The 19,953-nt window shown below is 40.7% G+C and overlaps 1 protein-coding gene across 4 annotated transcripts in view; it reads right to left on the reverse strand.

Annotated features, from left to right (window-relative positions):
* si:dkey-81j8.6 (serine/threonine-protein kinase 10) overlaps nucleotides 1-19,953 on the reverse strand; it is a 57,051-nt gene that overhangs the window by 13,770 nt on the left and 23,328 nt on the right. For 2 of the 4 annotated variants that reach the window (XM_047051535.1, XM_047051536.1), the window contains exons 10-13: nucleotides 19,776-19,899; nucleotides 16,508-16,687; nucleotides 16,225-16,354; nucleotides 5,955-6,079 (exon numbers count right to left, since the gene is read on the reverse strand). In XM_047051535.1, the coding sequence (XP_046907491.1) occupies nucleotides 5,955-6,079; nucleotides 16,225-16,354; nucleotides 16,508-16,687; nucleotides 19,776-19,899 (559 nt within the window). Of the gene's footprint in view, nucleotides 1-5,954; nucleotides 6,080-6,476; nucleotides 7,842-16,224; nucleotides 16,355-16,507; nucleotides 16,688-19,775; nucleotides 19,900-19,953 lie in introns of those variants that run through there. The other 2 variants (XM_047051538.1, XM_047051537.1) reach the window with 2 other exon arrangements.

Consider the following 19,953-nt stretch of genomic DNA (forward strand, 5'->3'; position numbering starts at 1 on the left):
TCCTGGTGAAATGGCAGCCGTAACCCGACCAAGACGAAGACATAGGCCAAATTATTTTTGCCACAAGGATCACACTTTTTGAGTTGACACAAAATCATTAGAATACGCGTTACAGATTAAGCAGCCATGCAATATTACAGTTACTGGAAGAAATCAAATATTACATCAAATCTCCTACTCAGGGTTCACATTCCATTCCAGCAGTTGTTAAACTCCTCGCTACATTACATTAGTGGCATCAGGATCATTTCAAACAGTCATCGCTGTTTTGACTTTGGTGGCTGATCCATGATAGAAAGAGGGTTGTAAAGTAGATCTGCCCCACTGGAGATGACTATAGGAGGGAGGATGTGAAGGAGCTTCAGAGTGTCGTAAAGGTGCTCTTGCAACTGACAATGCTAATATGTCCCAACTGCCAGCCATCCCAGCTGAAATTGACTTTTGGATTTTTAGAAACCAGCCCACAAAGAGCTTCTCAACAGAAAAATAAGTAATTGACTATTTCAGGTCAGGGTATGAGCTTGAGATTCTGAATCAGTTCCCAAACCTCAAAAAGATGTACATGAATTACAACATTCCAACTCAGAACGGTTGTTCAGTTTAGGTGGATTGGTGCTTTCCCTGAAAAGAAACAGACTGTCTGGAAGGCGATTTGAGAAGCTTCTGCTGATGCGATATAACCACTGTTTCACTCCGAAAGAAAACTAAAAAACATAGGGCCTTGTCAGGGTAGCCATAAAATGAGACTGGACTAATAGCCTAAATGTGTAATGCAACCTAAATGTGTAATGCACTTAACCAACTGTTAAAATATGTAAATGTTAATAATTCGGTATACAGTCAGGATATAATTTAATTTTAATTATTTTATTACTGTATTTTATTTACATCTATTTGTGCCAACCGTCTGGTGGTCCCACCGCTCAAGAGCGCCCGGTCCCAAAACAAGCTCTTCTCCTGTCTGGACCCCCAATGGATCCCCACCTCCGTCAGGGACACTGACTGTCTCCTCACCTTCAAGAAAAGGCTCAAGAGGCACTTGTTCCGGGAGTCCAACGGCACTTAAGAATGACTGGGTGGATGTTAGATTTCCCCCAGGATCACAATGACTCTTATTGAGAGACTTGTTGGTTTGTTGTAACTATCTTAAAATGATTGTACTCGCTGTGAAATGTGTTATTGTTGCTTGCTTTTTCCACAGGTACACTCTTGCACTTTTGAGGTTCTTGCTGTTTAATTGTAACTTGTCTAACTACATGCTCTTATTGTTCTTCCCTTAGGGACTTATTTGGTTTCACAATGTATGCTACATGTTTGGATACCCGCAATATTTGGGGCTATATCTCATTAAGATCAGTGACCTATGCAATTTTGTAAAACTCTTTCTTGGATGCAATGTGCATAGTTAAAAGATTGAAACTAATAAAACAAGTTTTTAAAGAGACAGTTTCATTTGATTCAATTTTATATGATGGAATATGCAGAAAGAATAGAATTAGGCTATTAGGTATATTGCTTATTCAGGTTGTACATCATGTTTTTGAAAAGTAACTAAGTAAAGTAACTATAGACCAATTATTTGTTTGTAAACATTCCGGATGCCCGCGCAATGTGGTTGCAGAAAACCGGGAAAGGATAGCATTTTAAATGACAAAAGGACCACACGGATAATACGAATAGTTAGATTTAAAAAGCACAATGTTGTATTTCACTCCATTATACACCAGAAACGTCAGGGAGGACTGCCTACTGTAGATACGAGCCTGATGAAGATAGCCAGCATCTCGGATTTCTTTAACCGAGCCCGTTTCTTTTGTCATTTGCCTGAGAAAGCGACCTCCGTTAGCTACGCTAGTTTTGCCCGATTACTTGGTCAGGCTATTTAAGGGTCCCGGGGTCAAGTGACTTTTGTGCATAGACAAGTGAAACGTAAATGTATTTGTCCAAAGGCCAAGAGCCTCAAAAAGTTAATATCAAGCTCTGCAATCCAGTGGCCAGAGATATATGATGACCTGATCGACACTCCAAGTGTATTAGATCGGGGAGAAGTTCGTCTTTTGCAACCGACATGCGCAGTTGAGCCTGCTTGACAGTTGTGTGACGTAGGGTGACAATGGGTCTATTAAAGTAACTAATTCATTTTGAAAATAAGTAGTCAGTAAAGTAACTGGATTATTTTCTTGGAGAGGTAATCAGTAACTAATTATTATTTCCAAGTAACTTGACCAACACTGGTCATTACGCACTATTTGAGACAGCCCTTGCGACACTATTTACGGTAATTGTGCATAATGATGTTGCGTTGGTACATTTAGCCTACAGATTGACTGGTCATTCTGCACAACACTATAACATACAGGGGCTCTCAAAAGCTTAAGTTTTCTGCACAAAATAAAGTTCTGGTGTTCTGAGGGCCTAGAGGGCCCTGACGGATCCCCCGTGTCCAAGAGACAGAACTAAACATGGAAAAGCAGCGTTCAGTTTTTCTGCTCCGCATATCTGAAACAAGGTACCTGAAAGCTGCAAAACTGAGACCCTCAGCTCCTTTAAATCCAGAGACTTTACTGTTTGCTGTTGCCTTTAATTGAACCAAATTCAAGGATATCAATTAATTTTTGCATATCCTGCATTATTATTCTTAAACTGCACTGCAACTTTTATTCTATTTCTTGCTTTTTGAATGTTTTATTTTGCATCATTTTGATGTTTTTGGTGGTTTTGTGTGAAGCACTTTGAATGACCTAGTTGTTGAAATGTGCTATTCAAATAAACTTGCATTGCCTATTGGCATGCTACCGACTGAGGCAGATAACAAGGCTAATTAACTAGCTAGCATCAGCTAGTTTCACATTAGCCTACGTTACACCAGAGCCATAGAAAAAAGAAAATTCTGTGGAAGAGCAGAGTAGCCGACTACAGGTCTCTCAAATCTCACCCATTTGCTGTGAGACACATTCCGACCATTTTTCAAGCTGAGAAGAGTTGATAGTTGTCTTGAGTTTTACAGAGTTAAAAACCAGACAATAAGAAACATGGTATGGTAATCTCATGCCAAACTTTTAATAAAACTTGAGACCTACAAAAAAGAAAATCTGCTATTTAGTACAAAAATGAGGGCCTACATTTAGCTTGTTTCATGTATATACTTTTATTTAAGTCTTCCACCGTCTATGTGTGTATAAGTTCAATTAAAACAAGAATTGTGTTGTTCTTTGTAGTTGTTTTTTTAAACAACTAAGAATTTAATTATTCAACTTGACATGTTTACTGCTGTATGTTGCTTAAAAATGTTATATATTGTGTTCAACAAAAATATTTTAAAGCTTTAATCGTGATACCGTGAAACTGTGGTATTTTTTCTCTAGGTTATCATACCGTCAAAATCTGATACCGGCCCATGCCTAACTGTTACGGCCACATGTGTGTTCTTTGTTTGTCATTTTCCTTCCCTTTTCTGTAGCTCCGCCCAGGTTGTGTCCCCCATGATTGCCAGATGAGATGCACCTGGCCAGGTGATCAAGCAGCAGATAAAGACTTCAGTTTCCTGCTGCCAGAGAGAGGCTTCTAGCTTGGGGACTGCTGTGGTCTTGCTGCCTCTTAGCCTGGGAGTTTGTTGTACCGTTATGTTTGTTAAATTATGTTGTATTAATAAATCCCATGGATTTGGTACTTTTAAAGGTGTTTCAAGTAGTTGTTTTGGGTCAGTGGCGGAATGTTTGTTTGCCCCATAGGGCCACTAGGGTTGACCTTTGGTCATGAGGTTTGGGCCATGTAGGGATGGGCGAACGATGCCTTGTGAAGCTTTGGTGGTTTCTTCCGGATTGTGCCGGCCCAAAGAAAATGAACAGCGTCATCTAGCAGCCGTTTAAACTGGCTGAATGAGGCGTAGTGGTTGTCTCCGACGGTAGACTACCCTACGTTATTCAATATTTAATTAAGGCTACATGTGTTCATTTTGATCTGATATTAGTGCTCACACATTAAAATGTTGTGATACATCCGTAGGCCTTTAGAATTATGTCATTTTCTCACAGTAAAAGTTAAAGAATATCGTACGAGATTCACTGGACTGGGGCGCGAACTTGGGATCCCAGATTCGCATTAACAATATGTAGTCGTACAACGCTTTAACCAACTACACCACCGAAGAGATCATTATTTGTTAAAGCGGTTGGACGGACTTTATACGATATGGTCTTTATATCAATTAAACTAGATAACACAGATTTTTTCTTAACATTTGTTATATGTAGGTCTATTGTGAACTGGGGGAACTTTATTTTTACGAATTATTATTACTGTTGACAATGTTGACAAATCATCAACATTTGTTTTCTGGGCACTGTATATACCTACCTAGTCCTATCATGTTACGTTTCATTTCAATAAAATAACACAACACAAATGCACGGATTTATAATTATTACTATACGGATTTGGCTAAATAATAATGACTGATGGAAGAAACTCTAGCGATGCCTGGTGCTGCTTCTCTGACAATGTGAGATTTGTCTTTAACAAGAAACGGTGGCTTCGTTCCTTCCATGGCTCTGGTTCAGAAGAGCGGCAAAACTTCGAACCAGTTCGTGACGTTTGAAGCATTGAACGTCATCTGTCACGTGGTTTCGTAATTTGATACAAGCTCCAAAACACTTTTTCGAAACTGTGCGTATTGGTTTTGCGACACAAGCATCGATGCGTCAGTGCCATACGTCCCATCCCTAGGGCCATGACCGAAAGAACTGGGTCGAGAGTACAAGTCTGTGCCCACGTTTCTATATAATGCAACTCATAATACGAGTCAATCAATTAAAGTAATTGCACACAGTACTGTACAGCACAGGTGAGCGAGTATAAAGGGGGCAGAAAATTTCAACGAAGCAGAGGAACATCTATCCTTCAAACTCCAACAAAAGTGAAAGATATATTTTGAAAAGGGCAAAGAGTTACCAATTAATTGGTAAGGCAAATCACACACCAGAACTTTATCCATTGCATTATAACATTTTGAAAATATAATTTTAAATGTTTATGACAATATATCTGTAGATGGTGAACTGTATTGCCAGGTGCCACAGGAAGCAAGATACACAACAGCATCACCCTGCAAAGGTTGTTGTGACTCGACAGGAAGGCAATAATATCTTTGTGGAGCTTCATGCCAGTGCCATTGGGGTTTACTGTGGAGTAGACAAGACCATACATGCAATCCATCTACGGTATTACTGGCCTGGGATGAAGGTAGATATCACAAAATAGTGCACCATTCAAGGGTCTAATCATACTTTTCTTCCTATATAGCCTAAATCATCTCATATTGTGTGCATGTAAAGGAATTACTGTCTGTTTTCCTATCTCGAAAAATGGGGCTTGACCACAGAAGCGACTGGGACAATTTATTTACTTATTTCAAAATGACGTTTTTTTAAGACGATATTTATTTATTTCATAATGCCACATTTATTTCCTAACACCACATTTATTTCTGTGCTTTGTTTTTTTCCAATCCTACATGCAAGCGAGAGGGGCGTGGTTATCTTCTGTTCTCCTGTTTGTGTGTTTTAATGTGTTTGTATGAGTTGGTGGTGTTGCCACAGTAATGAATAGTCTTCTGACGCACATCGCAGTTTAAGTTTTTTTACCGCCGTAAAATAATGCCACACAATGCTCCTCTTTCTTTCTGCCATCATGACATCTCTCACTCATGTACAGCCCAAAGTGTCTACTCTGCTAATTGGCTTGCACTTGCTTGTGCATGATGGCAGGACAACCTCAAAATTAAGCCGGGGAAGAGGAGCAACATGTGTGGCGTGGCAGTTGATATTTTTACTTAATTTGTATAGGCCACTGCAGGTAATATCCAACAAGAACCATCGTAGTTCACGTGTTTTGGAAGATTTAGGCTTGTGTGTGTACTTGTGTTTTGTAGGATTGTGTCAAATTGTGTGACTCACTTTTTTGTGCCTTTTGATGAGCTGCTGTCTTTGAAGAGAAAACTGCTCCTTAACCTGCTGTTTAAACAGGTGATACTTCTCTTGGAGATGACGCTGCTCCATCTCCCAAACCACAGATTCTCTAGCTGATGATCAACATGAAGAGGTATAAAAATTGTGGAAAAATAAATAAATTATATATATATATGAGTACAAGAATAAACAATGTCTACATATTTTGTAACAATTAGGTAGTCTTGAATTACAGTTTTTCTCCATTGCTTTGGCTCAATTCTTGAAACAGAAATGACATTTTCAAAGCTCTAAGTGCATTTGGCAAAATTGCTAATATGGTTCAGCACAAATACATAGATCACCCAAAACAGTTAACTCATGCTTCAAAACCAAATAATTTTCTCATAATAGTCAGTGCCCACAAAATGAAAAGTTCCTTCTCGATTGCTTTGGCTCGTCTCTCGAGAAAAAAGAGGACATTCTTAAAGGTTTAAATACATTTGCCAAAATAACCTAGATTGTTCAGCAAAACACCATGGAACACCTGCAAAGGGTCATCTCTCTCCTAAAACAGACAACTCATCAGTCAAAACTAAATCCTGCCCCCAAAATTAAAAGTTCCTTTGCTATTGTGTAAACACCGCAGGTCAAAATGTTTAGATGTTTTGTCAGTATGGCAGTGGACCATAGAAAAACCCTGTCATGTACACATTTCAATCTTGGCTCAGTCATTTGACACTGAATGGTTACTGTAGTAAATGTTTTATTTCCAGAATATTGTAATTGCCATACATCATGGCTAACAGAAAATGTGTACAGCACAATATACTGTCATACAATACATAAGCACATCAAAACTGAAATTATGCATAGCCTACACTACCAACACATACAGTAAGAAAGTACTGTAAAGCAAAGCTGGAGTTATATTAGTTGTCGTCCTCGTTCTCCTGCTCATCCTCGCACTCCTGTCTGTCTGGCCACAGATTTTTGTCTACATCGCATCTGATGTTCTCCCTTGCAATGCAATGGGGGAAGAATCGTTGCGCATGCAGCAACCATCCCCTGCACTGATCTGATGTGACATCACCACAAGCAGCATCCATTGCCTGGAGCAGGGACCTCTGGTTTTGAGCCCGATGCTCATAGACCCCCCCACCGCCACGCAGAAAAAAACTCCTCGATTGGATTGAGGAATGGGGAGTAGGCTGATAAGAGCACCATCAGCATTCTTGGATGGGCAGTGAACCACGCCCTGATTAGCGGGCCACGGTGAAAGCTTACATTGTCCCACACAATGACAAATGTAGGCAAGTGAGGCCATACCAAACCCCTCTCATTTAGAGGGATAAAATCGGAGTGCAGGCGGTCCACGAACACCAGGAGCTTCTGTGTATTGTATGGGCCAAGACTGGGAATGTGGGTGACTACACCATTCTCCGAAATGGCAGCACATATGGTGATGTTGCCCCCGCGCTGGCCTGGGACATCCACCGTTGCACGGTGGCCATCGATATTACGGCCACGCCGTCTTCCTTTGGCCAGGTTGAAGCCGGCTTCATCCACAAAAATGAGGGTGTGATGGGTCTTATTCGCCTCCAGCTCCATTATTCTCTACAAAACAGTAAACAAAATTGGTTATGTAAGCAGTAGAATCATACAACAAATTACATGGACATGTTCTGTGTTCTCTGCAAGTTCAATACTGTAACTGGGCTCTATGCTCCATTGCTAACAGGTACTACGTAATGATATACAATAGATAACACTGACTGCACAATATACTAAGCGTAGTGCACATTACTTCTTTACCTGTACATACTGGTAGCGCAGCTCCTTCGTTCTCTCAGAGTTCCTCTCAAATGGTACTCTGTACAGTTGCTTCATACTCATCTGATTTGGATTCAATGAAGTTGTGAGTACAGTATCGGCCAATTTTACCAGCAGTTTTCGTTGTTGTGATGTGCTCACATCCCAATTACTAACATCATGCTTAATCATCATCTCTTCAATTAGCTTGAGCACCTTATCTCCTTGTCTCCCCCTGAGTTATCTCGGAACGTAGAAAAACTGGTTTTGAGGATTTCAATTAAACCAATACACTCTGTTACACAAAGAAGCGCTTTGTGATCCCATCGTAGCAAAATCACTAGTGTCAAACAATTTACTAAACGTGACTAACAGGAATAAAAACTTATTGTTATGGATTTGATGTAAGAGGGCATCGGCTTCCAATTTGGTTTGTCCAAAAGCCTCTGAAAACTCTGCAAGGGCCTCTAAGATGACATCTTGCAGTAACAGCACTTTACTTACAGACCCTGATTTTGAAATCCGAAGTACATCCGTGGATCTTTCTAGCTTGATACATGGTCTGCCGGGATGTAACACTTTCTGAACTTCTATGAATCGAGCATGTCTATGGGATCCACTCATAAATCTGTGCAGGGCTCTCAAGTTTTGAAGACAGGCAAGAGTGAGATTCTGCCCCCCTCAAAATTAATTAACTGCTTTTTACCTGACATCTTTGAAAGGAAGTAATGATTGATGCATCCATGGCCAGGATATAATTATAAAATACAAAATTATTTTAAAAGTGACCTATAAGATCGACTATGAAAAACACTTATATGTATTTAGTGCTAATAAAATAATTATATTTACATGTATTTACATTTATTACGCCTATTTGGAAAGAGATGTTTATAATGTGACAATATGTCAGTCATCGTGTGATAACGAAAATATGACTAGGCCTATTATATGTAAAAGAAGAAGTACTGCAAGCTCCGTCAGAAGTATCGGGCCTATGGTCGTCCCGCACTGTCTTCGAACCTGCCACCTCTGACATCCCAAGCGCCACCATTACCAACTACGCCAAGGAAAAGCTAGCAAACCATTGAAGCGGGTGGCCTTTTACATTCCTGAGGAGTGAGTTTCACTGATACACACCGGCTACATCCATGAACTACTTGTTCTGAGCAGGTGTTGACAGTGAACAGGCTGTAAAACTGTTGGTTAAGACACTCATGAAAAACTGATGCTAATTATCTGGGAAACATTTTCTAACAGCAGTCAAGTTGTCATTGTTTGTGTCAAACAAGTTGTGAATTTGTTGTAACATTAAAACAGGAGATCATGACTGTGCTCAAAGTGATGCTCAAGCTCCAGTGGTGCTCAGTAGGTAAACGAAACGTTGGAAGACGTTGTAGCAGAATCACGTGAAAAATTACAGGATATGCTTCTTTTTCATTGGTTGTTGCATTAAATCTTACACAGATACAGCTATTGTATAGACCCTTTCTTTTTTTGGATTGGCTGATAAGTGGCAGGCTCCAGGGGAGACGCGCTTGATTCCTTCCGGTTCCATAGTGAGAGTAGCGCGGCCAAAGGAATTTTGTTTGGGTGCTGCGGGATATTAAATATATGAAAAATATTTTTTTCTGCGTGAGAAATACAATGTGTGGCGGGAGGGCGTGACAAAAGACCGAAATGAGTGACTGTCACGCTCAATGTGTGACACTTGAGAGCCCTGTGTGTGTAGCTGGTTTACTGTGTCAAAAAAAGTACTGACCAGAGATGCAAAATGCATACACAGAACCAAGTTCAGACGGTGGGAGTTGCAATGCACATATACCGCTTGCTTAAACGTCTGCTTTGGGAGATCATGTACCCCTCCTTTGTTGCCGGACATGACTGAAGCACCATCGAAACAAAAAGCCACACACAGAGTGGGATCCAACCCCAAGGGTTGCAACAGTTCCAGAATTTTCCGAGATATTCCTTGTGCAGACAAATCAGCAGCTTCCACAAATCCAACGGCTCTTTCCTTAATAATTCCGGAATAAATGTATCGGATGCACACAGCAATTAGTTCTGGTTTAGATTGCAGGGCTCTAGAGTGCGACCAATTTGCACGGGTGCGACAAAAATCCTAGGTCGCACCGGTGCACCTAACCTCCTCGCATCCTCTGCCTCTCCAGGAACGAAGCGTTTGTTTCTTCTTTGACGGAACTCACACTCATGGTTGGATCATATCGTGGTCTAAACTAATCAGAGACAGAGATGGGGCGGGTCTTTGCCTCTGATTGGCTGTGCTCCAGATATTCCTGTAGACCTACACTGCTCTGTGCTGTGTGATTGAAATTACGACCTGAGCACCAGAGAATCAGTTATGGCAGACAGGGCCGTACGCAGGGCCCAAAAAATACTGAGGTCATGAGTCAGAACTTCTAGGCGGGTTCGGGGGCATGCTCCCCCGGAATTTTTTTAAATTACATTATTTAAATATGGCCATTTTCTCTTATTGAGTCTTAAGGAGCAAAAACATCATCATTATGACATTTGAATATGGGGCGGTGTGGAGCTTTTGAAATTTTGAGGTAAACATGGGGCATTCTGAGGCTTTTTGAAGGACCTTTATGGGACTCATGAAGTAAGGGCAAGTTACCACAATTTTTTTAAAATTATTATTATATGGCAACGACGGTACGAGCGTTTTGATTGGATAACGGGTAGTCACCCCAGCGTGTTGCCCTCCTCGCCGGTCAATACGGATCCGTATTGCCCTCTGACGTCAGCTTCAAAATGAGCGATATCGACGAGTCAGCTGCTGAGTTTTACTATCCAGATAATGCTGAAAAGCTTTGTCATCGAAAGTGAGGATGAAGACCAGACTCTTTGAATCACTTGTGTCGTTATTTTGTGATGAAATTAAAGCCATTTTAGCAGAACCATGTTGTCCGCTTTCTATCAAAAGTAATGAGTTGCTTGGCAACACATGAAACACACCGTGAGAAGACTTAAGAGCTAGCTACAATTAGCCTAAAGGTACCATTTGTTTTCGTTTACAAAATGAAAAGAATCTAAAATTGCCATATAATAAACTACTTACTAACCTCGACCGTTCGGTCATGCCGGGAAATATCAAACTGAGGCTGGAACGTATCGACCGAGCGATAGCGAGTCAGTTTGATATTTCCCAATTGCCACTGAATTTCATTTTCAATCAATCACATCAATGACATATATCAATCGCAAAATGAATGTTGATTCAACCGGTGGAAATTGATTGACAACCGGTACTGACGGAGTTAACCAAACTTTGATTTGATGTTTCCTTATCTGAGTAGTACGCTGCTGCAATACAAATATTTCCACATGAAAATGAATCTTTCTTCTCACAGTCATCTGCCACTTAAACTTCTCTTAACCTACATGTTTAGTTTGCTGCGCTCCTCTTCCAGTGACTGTAACTAACATAGGCTATTCACTAACAGTAGCGGTATGTCTATGGCGGTAACATCAGCGTCCGACTTGTGTTTGGTGGTTACCATAACGACAGTACGTTTTGTTGATGACGCGCAGCACATATGTCCAAACTCTTGAGCTACTCGGCTCTTCAAGTATAAAATCACGTTACGGTTTGTGGGAGACCAAGATCATCGTCCTGCAGTCAGTTTCACGTGTACTTTATTTTGAGTTTATATACCACGATTTAAGCAAAAAAAAAACAGAAATACGAAAAAAATACCGAGGACACGACCTCGGTGTCCTCAATGGTAGTTACGGCCCTGATGGCAGACCTGGGCATTGTACGGCCCGCGGGCCACAACCGGCCCACAGACTGTCCCAATCAGGCCCGCGTGAGGTAAATCAAAAATTAAAAATAAATAAATGTGTTGAGCGGTAGTAAATGTGTAGTCCTGAAAGACTAGTGATCAGGCAATTTACAAAGGTGCGCTTGCGCAACCTCACCGACAGGAGAGTTAGCTGTTGGTTAGCCCTCGAAAATGAAAAACGAAAGGTTGATACAGAATGTAGAGTTTTAACAAGACATGGACTTCTAAGTATCTTAGAAGTATCTTCTAAGACTTCTGTTTACTGAGGTCAAAGTCAAAGCTGTGTTCTTAGTTTTGGAGAACAGGTCGTTGTGTTGAAGGATTACAATTTGAATCGGCCCTAAGGGACTAAAGAAAAAAACTAACGCGGACATAATAAGAACTTGACAACTTCAGTGGGCGCGGGCTGATGGTTTGCTAGTTAAATTGCAGACCCGGATCATCACCTGTGAGCTGTCCTTCGCATATCCACCTCAGACATTAAGCCAGATTTCAATGCACTTGTTCATGCCCACTGGACTCCTCTCACAGAACAAAAGGAACTGAAAAAAACGTATAGCTTTTTGTATAAAGTTGATCAATTGCATAACTTTAACATAATGTAAAACTACTTTTCAGTGTTTGTGAAGATTAACTAGTTACAAATAAAATGAAACACTGATTATTTTAGTTTTTACTGTTACTTCGATAATCTTTTCCTAGTTGACCAACATGTAAAATATTTATGTAAATATTTACAGAAAATCCTTATTCTTCTGATAACAAGTAGCAGCTAATCAAAATATATACTTTACTGCTTTTTACAATGGGGGAAAATGAATAGTAAGCAGAATTAAGTTCAAGTTATTGTTGATGCGGCCCTCCAACACATTTCAGGTTTCTCATGTGGCACCTTATCACAATTAATTGCCCACCCCTGAGTTACGGAGCTGGGCCATGGAGCTAACCCATGGAGCTAGGATTTTAATGCTAGAGAGTGTGGCAAGCTGGTTTAGTCAAGGCCAAAGGGCAAGAAAGCCAAATTACAGGTGTTGGCCATCTGAAGGGCATGCGACAGCAAAGGGGGGACCCGGTATAAGACTTTGAGCTATGAATTGTTAGGTCTCAGTTCAGGGAAGGACTTTTAAACAGTAGCACTTTCTATTTTAAAATGTTTTATTTTGCTTGCAATGTTTTAGTTTGGCAGGTCAGTGAAGCACTTAAAATATTATTTTTTTTATATACAGTTTAATTGTGCTTCAAATAAAAGCAATATTAACCTACACCTTATTCTTGTTTAAGGTCATTTACATAATATCTATATATGTATATGGAGCGTGATAAAATGGTGACCTTGAAATTGTGGTGACGCAAGGAAGAATTTGGGTGCACCTGCAACCAAGGGAAAAAGTTAGTCTGGAGCCCTGGATTGATCTTTATATTCATCTGTATGGGGCCATTATTGTTGCAAAACTATTCACAAATGCACAGCACGATCCACAAATGCACAGCACGATCCACAAATGTGTATGATCCACAAATGCGCACTGAGATTTGTGTATGTGTAAAACATTGTTCAAATATATAGTCACAAAGGCTGGCTTCTCACTTGGCTGTGTTTTTTACACATGACTTTTAACGTGGTACAAATCCACAACCTGTGTGCGTGTGCAACAATGGCTGTTTATCAATCAACGTTTTTCTCCATTCTTGTGTTCTTGCGAAATCGTTTGATGTAATCTTTCATTGCCAAACTACGGTTCCAATCCAAAGAACACAAGTCACCAAGAACGCCAAAAATCCCCCCCTTTTATCGAGGATGCATCGGATGGTGACTTGGCCAGCGAGAACGCACATGATTTCCCAGAAGTCATTGCAAGATGTCAGGAGAGGCGGAAAAACTTAACTTAAAGTTTTTACTATTCATATTTCAGCTAAATGGAACGTGAAAATCCACATCTGAATTAAATGTGACGAAAAATGGGCAGTTTAGTCGCTGAAATGTGTTTATTTAATTGATGAAACGATAACCTTTTCAATAACCTAGCTAGCGAGTCCAGGGTATTGCGCAATAGCCGAGAAAACCTGCAATTCATTCTCCGTTCTTGCGATCTTGCAAGACCATTCTCGCAAGGATGCTTGCAAGAACGTTCTTCAAAAAGACTGTGCTTGCGTTTTTAGCCTTCTTTGGATTGATAAGCAGCCAATATGTGCCTCAGTAGCTGGAAATCCTCCATACCACCAATCGGCGGTATAGCAGTCCAGTGATTTTTAAGGCAGCGTGACATTGCAGTTGGGATGCAAGGCAGACACCGATGGAGCCTCAAGAGCATCAGTGATGCTTGGCAGAAAAGCAGGGGTGGCTACACAACTTTGTGCCAAGTTCCCAGACTTGTTTGTGTGGCAATGTTTATCATGCCTCATCCAAAATCCAAAGAGAATTCCATCAACGTGTTGGGCAGCAGGTGCATCTTTTTGTCTTATATTGTAGAACAGAATTTAGATTCCAAATACTTCTGTTAAGAATACTTTGGGTTTCCTCTTCTGTCTTTCGCAATGAATGTGTCAGCACAATAGATTACAATGTATTCAATGTAACTTCCTCACTAAATGCACTACATTTCTATCTCTGAAAGCTTGTGCCTCACAAAGGCACCAAAAAAGCTGATGAACCCCATGTTCCTGGGATGCTGATGAACAACCCATAACATCCTGTTGCCAATCTGTAAGTATGAACACCTCTTATATAAATAAATGTGTTTTTTCAAGGCCAGAAATTATGCTACTTTCAAATATTCAATCAAATAATTTTACTTAATTGTCTACTGTTTCTTTAGAATAGCCGATTTGGATAATATCACAGCAGAATATCTTTAGACTGAATTCACTGCCATCTGTGTAGCTACTCTCTGATTTTATGTCTGGCATAGACCCAGTTCCCGCTGTCTCTGTTGCGTGTGTGTGTCTCCCCTAGGGATTGTTCAGTTCCAATCTCAGCACCGTTGCAGACTTGGAGGAGTTCCGTTTTCACACAACACGCATGCACACACACTCACACACACACACATGACATGTTTAAATAAATACATATATTTATGTTGTTAATAAATAACAATAAATTGTTGTTGAACCATCAATAAGCGCAGCTAGTTCAGGGAGGGCATTCGGGCAGCGGGCGTCAGTCATCGGGGACGTAAGGCGTCTTACTCCACCTTCCTTTCCTCCGCCCACTACCACACCCAGGTTAGCAGCACATATCCAGGGGGCCACGGCCAATAAGGCGTCTTTAAAAGACGCGCGGATACGCACACATACCCCCTTTCCACCAAAGTGAACCGGGAGCTAGTTCGGAGCTGGTGCTAGAGCCAGTTCGGAGCTGGTTCAAGAACGGAGCTTACTAAGAACCGGTTTGCTTTTCCACGGGCTAGAGCCACCACAGAGCCACGTCATTACGTCACTGTATACGTCTCATATTTCCCAGCAACGCTAGCGCGGTAGCGCCAAACACAACATCAACAAAGGCGGACGTTTCGTTGCTGTTGTTGCTCATGGTTTTGCGAACCTACATTGGCATCCAAACACGGCGCATCCGAGGTGTTTGTTCAACTCAATCAATAAAATAAGCACATTTTCAGCAACTACACTGCCCACTTCTCGATACATTTTCATTCAGATTCTGATTTACAAGTACCGTTTAGCTGAAATATGAATTGTAAAAACTTAGAGCAATGGCGGCCAAAGCGTTTTGTTGATCACGGTGACCCCGCCCCAAGCGGTTCTTTGTTGGTTCGTAAACTAGACCAGCTCCGAAGTGGTGCTCGTTGCGAACCACGTGCGAACCACGTACAAACCACGTACAAACCACTTTTCCGGTTCCCAGTCTGTCAAAAGAGAAAGAACTGGTTCGCGATTAGGCACAGGCTCCGAACCGGCACCCAAAATGCGTTGGTGGAAAAGGGGTAACACTTACCCCGGTTGTTGTATGATCAGTGCTGCTGCCACCTTCCACCATTCCCTTCTCCCCCATGCTGTCTGTATATTCTTTTCACCGGGGGGATTAAATCTCTATATGTCCCTGCCTCATATGTCAAGTATGGATGTGTTGCATCGAGGAGGCAGGGAGCGCTTCCTTTAGATCATCCACTCCACCAAAGTTCTTCATCTACATGTCCATGTCATGTAACAATAAATGCTCAAATCTAATATACGATTGTCTTGACTGAAATATCTCTAAGTTTAGTTTTTCACCGTAGAAATCTCAAATCTCACAATAATTTGCCAAAGCAAGAGAGTACCGGTACCTTTTTTCCCCCACTTCAAGCACTGGGACATACTGAACACTGAAGATTTTCAACTACAAAGTTATATTTACAAAAAAAAATTATACTCGGTTTAGGATTATCTGCAATTACTACTTGTACGTTTGATTTAAGCATTAATTGACAAATCTCATCTTTCCTCAAAAGGAAAAAAATTACACATTTTGTTTATGGTCAACTACAAAGTTATATTTACAATTTAGTTAATATTCGGTTTAGGATTATCTGCCATTACTACTTGTATGTTATATTCAAGCATTAATTAAATATTCTTATCTTTCCTCAGAAGGGATAATTCATTCATTTTGTTTATGGTCGGGATGACAGTGATTATATTTGTGTGCATAAGTATGTGCATACCTCTTTTAAGCTGCTGAGTTTTGATCACAAATTCTTTCTCCATAAAGGCAACCTTCCTTTTATGTTCCTGCACTACCTTCTGTAATGCCTCATTTAGCTCCTGCTGTTGCTTCTGTATGAATGGTTGTTCCTTGTAAAGGGGAAAAAATGTTGATGAAGGTGTTACAGTCTAATGGAAGGTCTTACAGAATTAAGTTATAATTTATTTTCATATGGGCACAGAAAGAAATGAGAACCTGTGACTGTGTGCAGCATGATGTATCACCCGTTGGGATGTATTTACCTTCATGGGCTGATTCCTCAGTGCTGATGCCTGGCGGCCTAGATCTTTCTCCTGCTGGCTTTTAAGTCTGCGGGCATCTTCTCTTAACCTGACTGTGTGATCGGCCTCCACCCGACTACTCTGCTGGAGGTACTGTTTCTCCACCTTCTCCAGCTCACCGTCGTAGTACTGCTTCTTAGTCTACACATGCAATAAAAACCCACAAGTGGAAACTGTAACCAATCCAAATTGTGCAGAACAGTAATCAAAACTCACTAATTTTACTAATTTCTTTACGTTTACAGTTTCAGGGTCTTGTCTTTTTATTGTAGGGGTTGCCATTTCTAGACGGACTGGGAGTAAAAATAGGCCCTGGACTTTGATCCAGACCGGCCCACCAGAACCGGTCCCGTATATGCCACAACAGCGAGCGCCCTGCTAATGCATGCAACTTCTGTGCCTGATGTGATGGTAGTTATAGGGACTTCCACACTTAATGCGAGCGCGCATGTCTGATTGGGGCTGATTTGTGCAAAAACGTTTTTGAGGCTTTATGTAAAACAAACAAACATAGCCGCCTTTTCAATTGATAAAACATTGTCTAGTGAAGGTAATTACGTTTACGATTCTTGGCGGTGGTTTTCCATCTTTATATTGTTTCTACTAGCTAGCTTTCGATCTGTCAGTGTCACTGTTGTGTGCATAGACGTTCATTAGGAATAGACCAACCGTCTAACCCTATTCCTGGGGGAAAGGGGGGCCGGCCAATCGTGTCGCTCAATCTTCTGCCGAAATTTGTATTAGTAGTAAAAAAAATATATATAAGGCAATCGGCCCTCGGGCCCAGAAGTGTCCAATTCTCCAGGTGCTCCCGATGGCCAGTCCGCTACTGTTTCTAGATATACGGTAGGGCCTAGTCCCAAACCATTGGGAAATTGAAGACTGATAAAGCCAAGAATTCTGTGACATCACACAAAGCTATTTGGAACATTTTGAAATCAGGTTTTGCACAAACATGTGGAGTCCATGCCAGCTCAAGTGCAAACGTATCTCTAAAGCAATAGTGGGACAAAATGCAACAAATAGATATTCTGAAATTCATTCTTCAAAGATTTCAGATTTTCACACACTTCAATTGTTAACCTGATATTATATCTCTAATAATGCCAGGAATCTCTATTTGTTTGTTTGTTTGTGTGTGTTAGTCAATGATTATCTGGAGAAACAGGCACTCTGCAAAGTTCATAATTTAGCAGGTGTCTTTTTTATAATCTACCGGAGTGCAGTGCCGCTAGTGACGTTGTTCGGATCAGCATTTCAACATGTCCTAAAACAATACCCATCTTTCATGTGCCTCCACAACCCCTTCACTCTAATTGGTCCTCCGGTCATCAGTGTTGCCACATTGGGCGGGTTCCCGCCCAATTGGGCTGCTTTTGATAATGCTGGGCGGGGCAAAATAGCCTTGGGCGGGTTGATCAAATTTGGGCGGGTTTCGTTACAATTGGGCGCTTTTTTTAAAGACTGAAAACATTCAAACAAACTATTTGATTGGCATGTGTTACATCCGCTACTTTCAAACCTCCCCGGCAAATGTTGGGGAGATTTGATTCTTCCATCTATTAGCCAGTAAGCTAATTGGCTTGTTCAGTGACTGTAGGGACAATCATTTGGAGTGGGGCTTTGGAATCCATGGATACTGCGATATCAACAATACTGTAAATTCTAGCAATTCATTTTTGTGTTTGTGTATAAGGGATAGAGAGGAACAATCGCGAAGGGGAGAGAACAATCGGAACAAATACAGGAGGCCTAGTAGTGTTTCTGTGCTTGTTGAAAAAAAAAATAGAGAGCTATATACATTTTAAATAGGTTGGATTTTGGAGTTTAATTGTGGCTTAATCTAGCGTTACATGTCATGGCAGAATGTCATTACTTTATTGTGTTGAGCTAAAAACTTCAGGTGTAATGTTTTTTCTCATTCTGCTCTTAGTGATCTGTAAATTTAATCTCAGTTACATGTCATGGCAGAATGTCATTACTTTATTGTGTTGAGCTAAAAACTTCAGGTGTAATGTTTTTTCTCATTCTGCTCTTAGTGATCTGTAAATTTAATCTCCGTTTTTGCAGATTAAAGCTTTGAATGTTTGTGGCGTATTTTCTATTGAACATGTCATGGTTTTACACGGCTTTCTGGAAAAGTAAGGATTTTGGCGGTTTTTTATAGAAGTGGGCGGGTTTTAAATTGTTATTGGGCGGAAAACTGTCAATCTAATCTGGCAACACTGCCGGTCATCCCTTCCACTATACGCTTCACTAGCGTGAGCACTAGGAGGTTGTATCGGAGGCTGTATAACTTCAGTGATTTAGTTTTGTCAATGGTCTAATGCGATTAAGAAAGGCATTCACAATTAAATGAAACAAAGCTCGTAACTCAACAAAGTTCGTTGAAAGGAAAATAGGGAAATTCAGTTTCGTTATTTAGAAGCGTAAATTTCTAAATCTGCTTTTACAACCGATATGGCCAGGTTAGTGCTGACTGCTGGCATAACATTGAATCTCTGCTTTCACAGGGGTTTATTTATGGATGAAATGCTGGCTAGCTAACAGAACAACAATATAAAGTTGACATACTTTAAGTGTAGATCAGGGAGTTTTGTTACACAAATTCATGTGTTCAATGTCCCAACTGCCTGCACATTCCAAATGTGCAAAATCTTTTAACACCAAATCAACTACACATTATAATCACCAGCTGCATCACGGACATGGGCATATAAGGAATGCATTTTTAGCAGTAGCAGTTACAGCAGTTTCCCTGTATAGTAGAGAGGAATAGCAGGTAAACTGTTGAATAAGGGGTACACAAAATGTAGGGTCTGCATTTAGTGCAGATGAACTGTCAATGTTGATGCTTAGGGTTCACCAGTGTAGAAATGTGAACGTGAGTTGAACTTTTGTTTAAATACTTTCTTTCTTACCCTAGCCTTAACCCTACCTATTCCATTTATATGTTAACATCTATACAGAATTTAGTATATTTTGGTGTTGCTTCTTTAAAGTAGAGCGCAAGAGAGGCTGGGATTAAGAAGGGGGGCTCTGGGTTACCAACAGTGTCAACCACAACAGTGTTTGCTAAGGAAATGCATTTCTTAAAGGGTGAATTGATCACTGCTTACGCTCAGTAATGACCCATTGCTAATTAATACTCCCTTAAATCTTTGTATAAGTGTATCTTTTTTGCCAAATGCTAGATGAGATGAAACTACATTTAGGAAAAGTTCCTCACATTCATTTGCTGTGCAACTTGTCGAAACATCATCTGTCTCTGTTGATGCTGTCGCTGCTCCAACCGGGCATGCTCTCTCTGCTCCTCCCTCTGCAGGATTTTCAGGGCCTGCAGCTCCTGGCGTCTGCATTCAAAGTGTACCCGAGTGAAACACTGAACGGGTTAGCTTGCACATCTA

The sequence above is a fragment of the Hypomesus transpacificus genome, unplaced genomic scaffold (genome assembly GCF_021917145.1).
Source record: "Hypomesus transpacificus isolate Combined female unplaced genomic scaffold, fHypTra1 scaffold_159, whole genome shotgun sequence".
Classification (NCBI taxonomy): Eukaryota; Metazoa; Chordata; class Actinopteri; order Osmeriformes; family Osmeridae; genus Hypomesus; species Hypomesus transpacificus.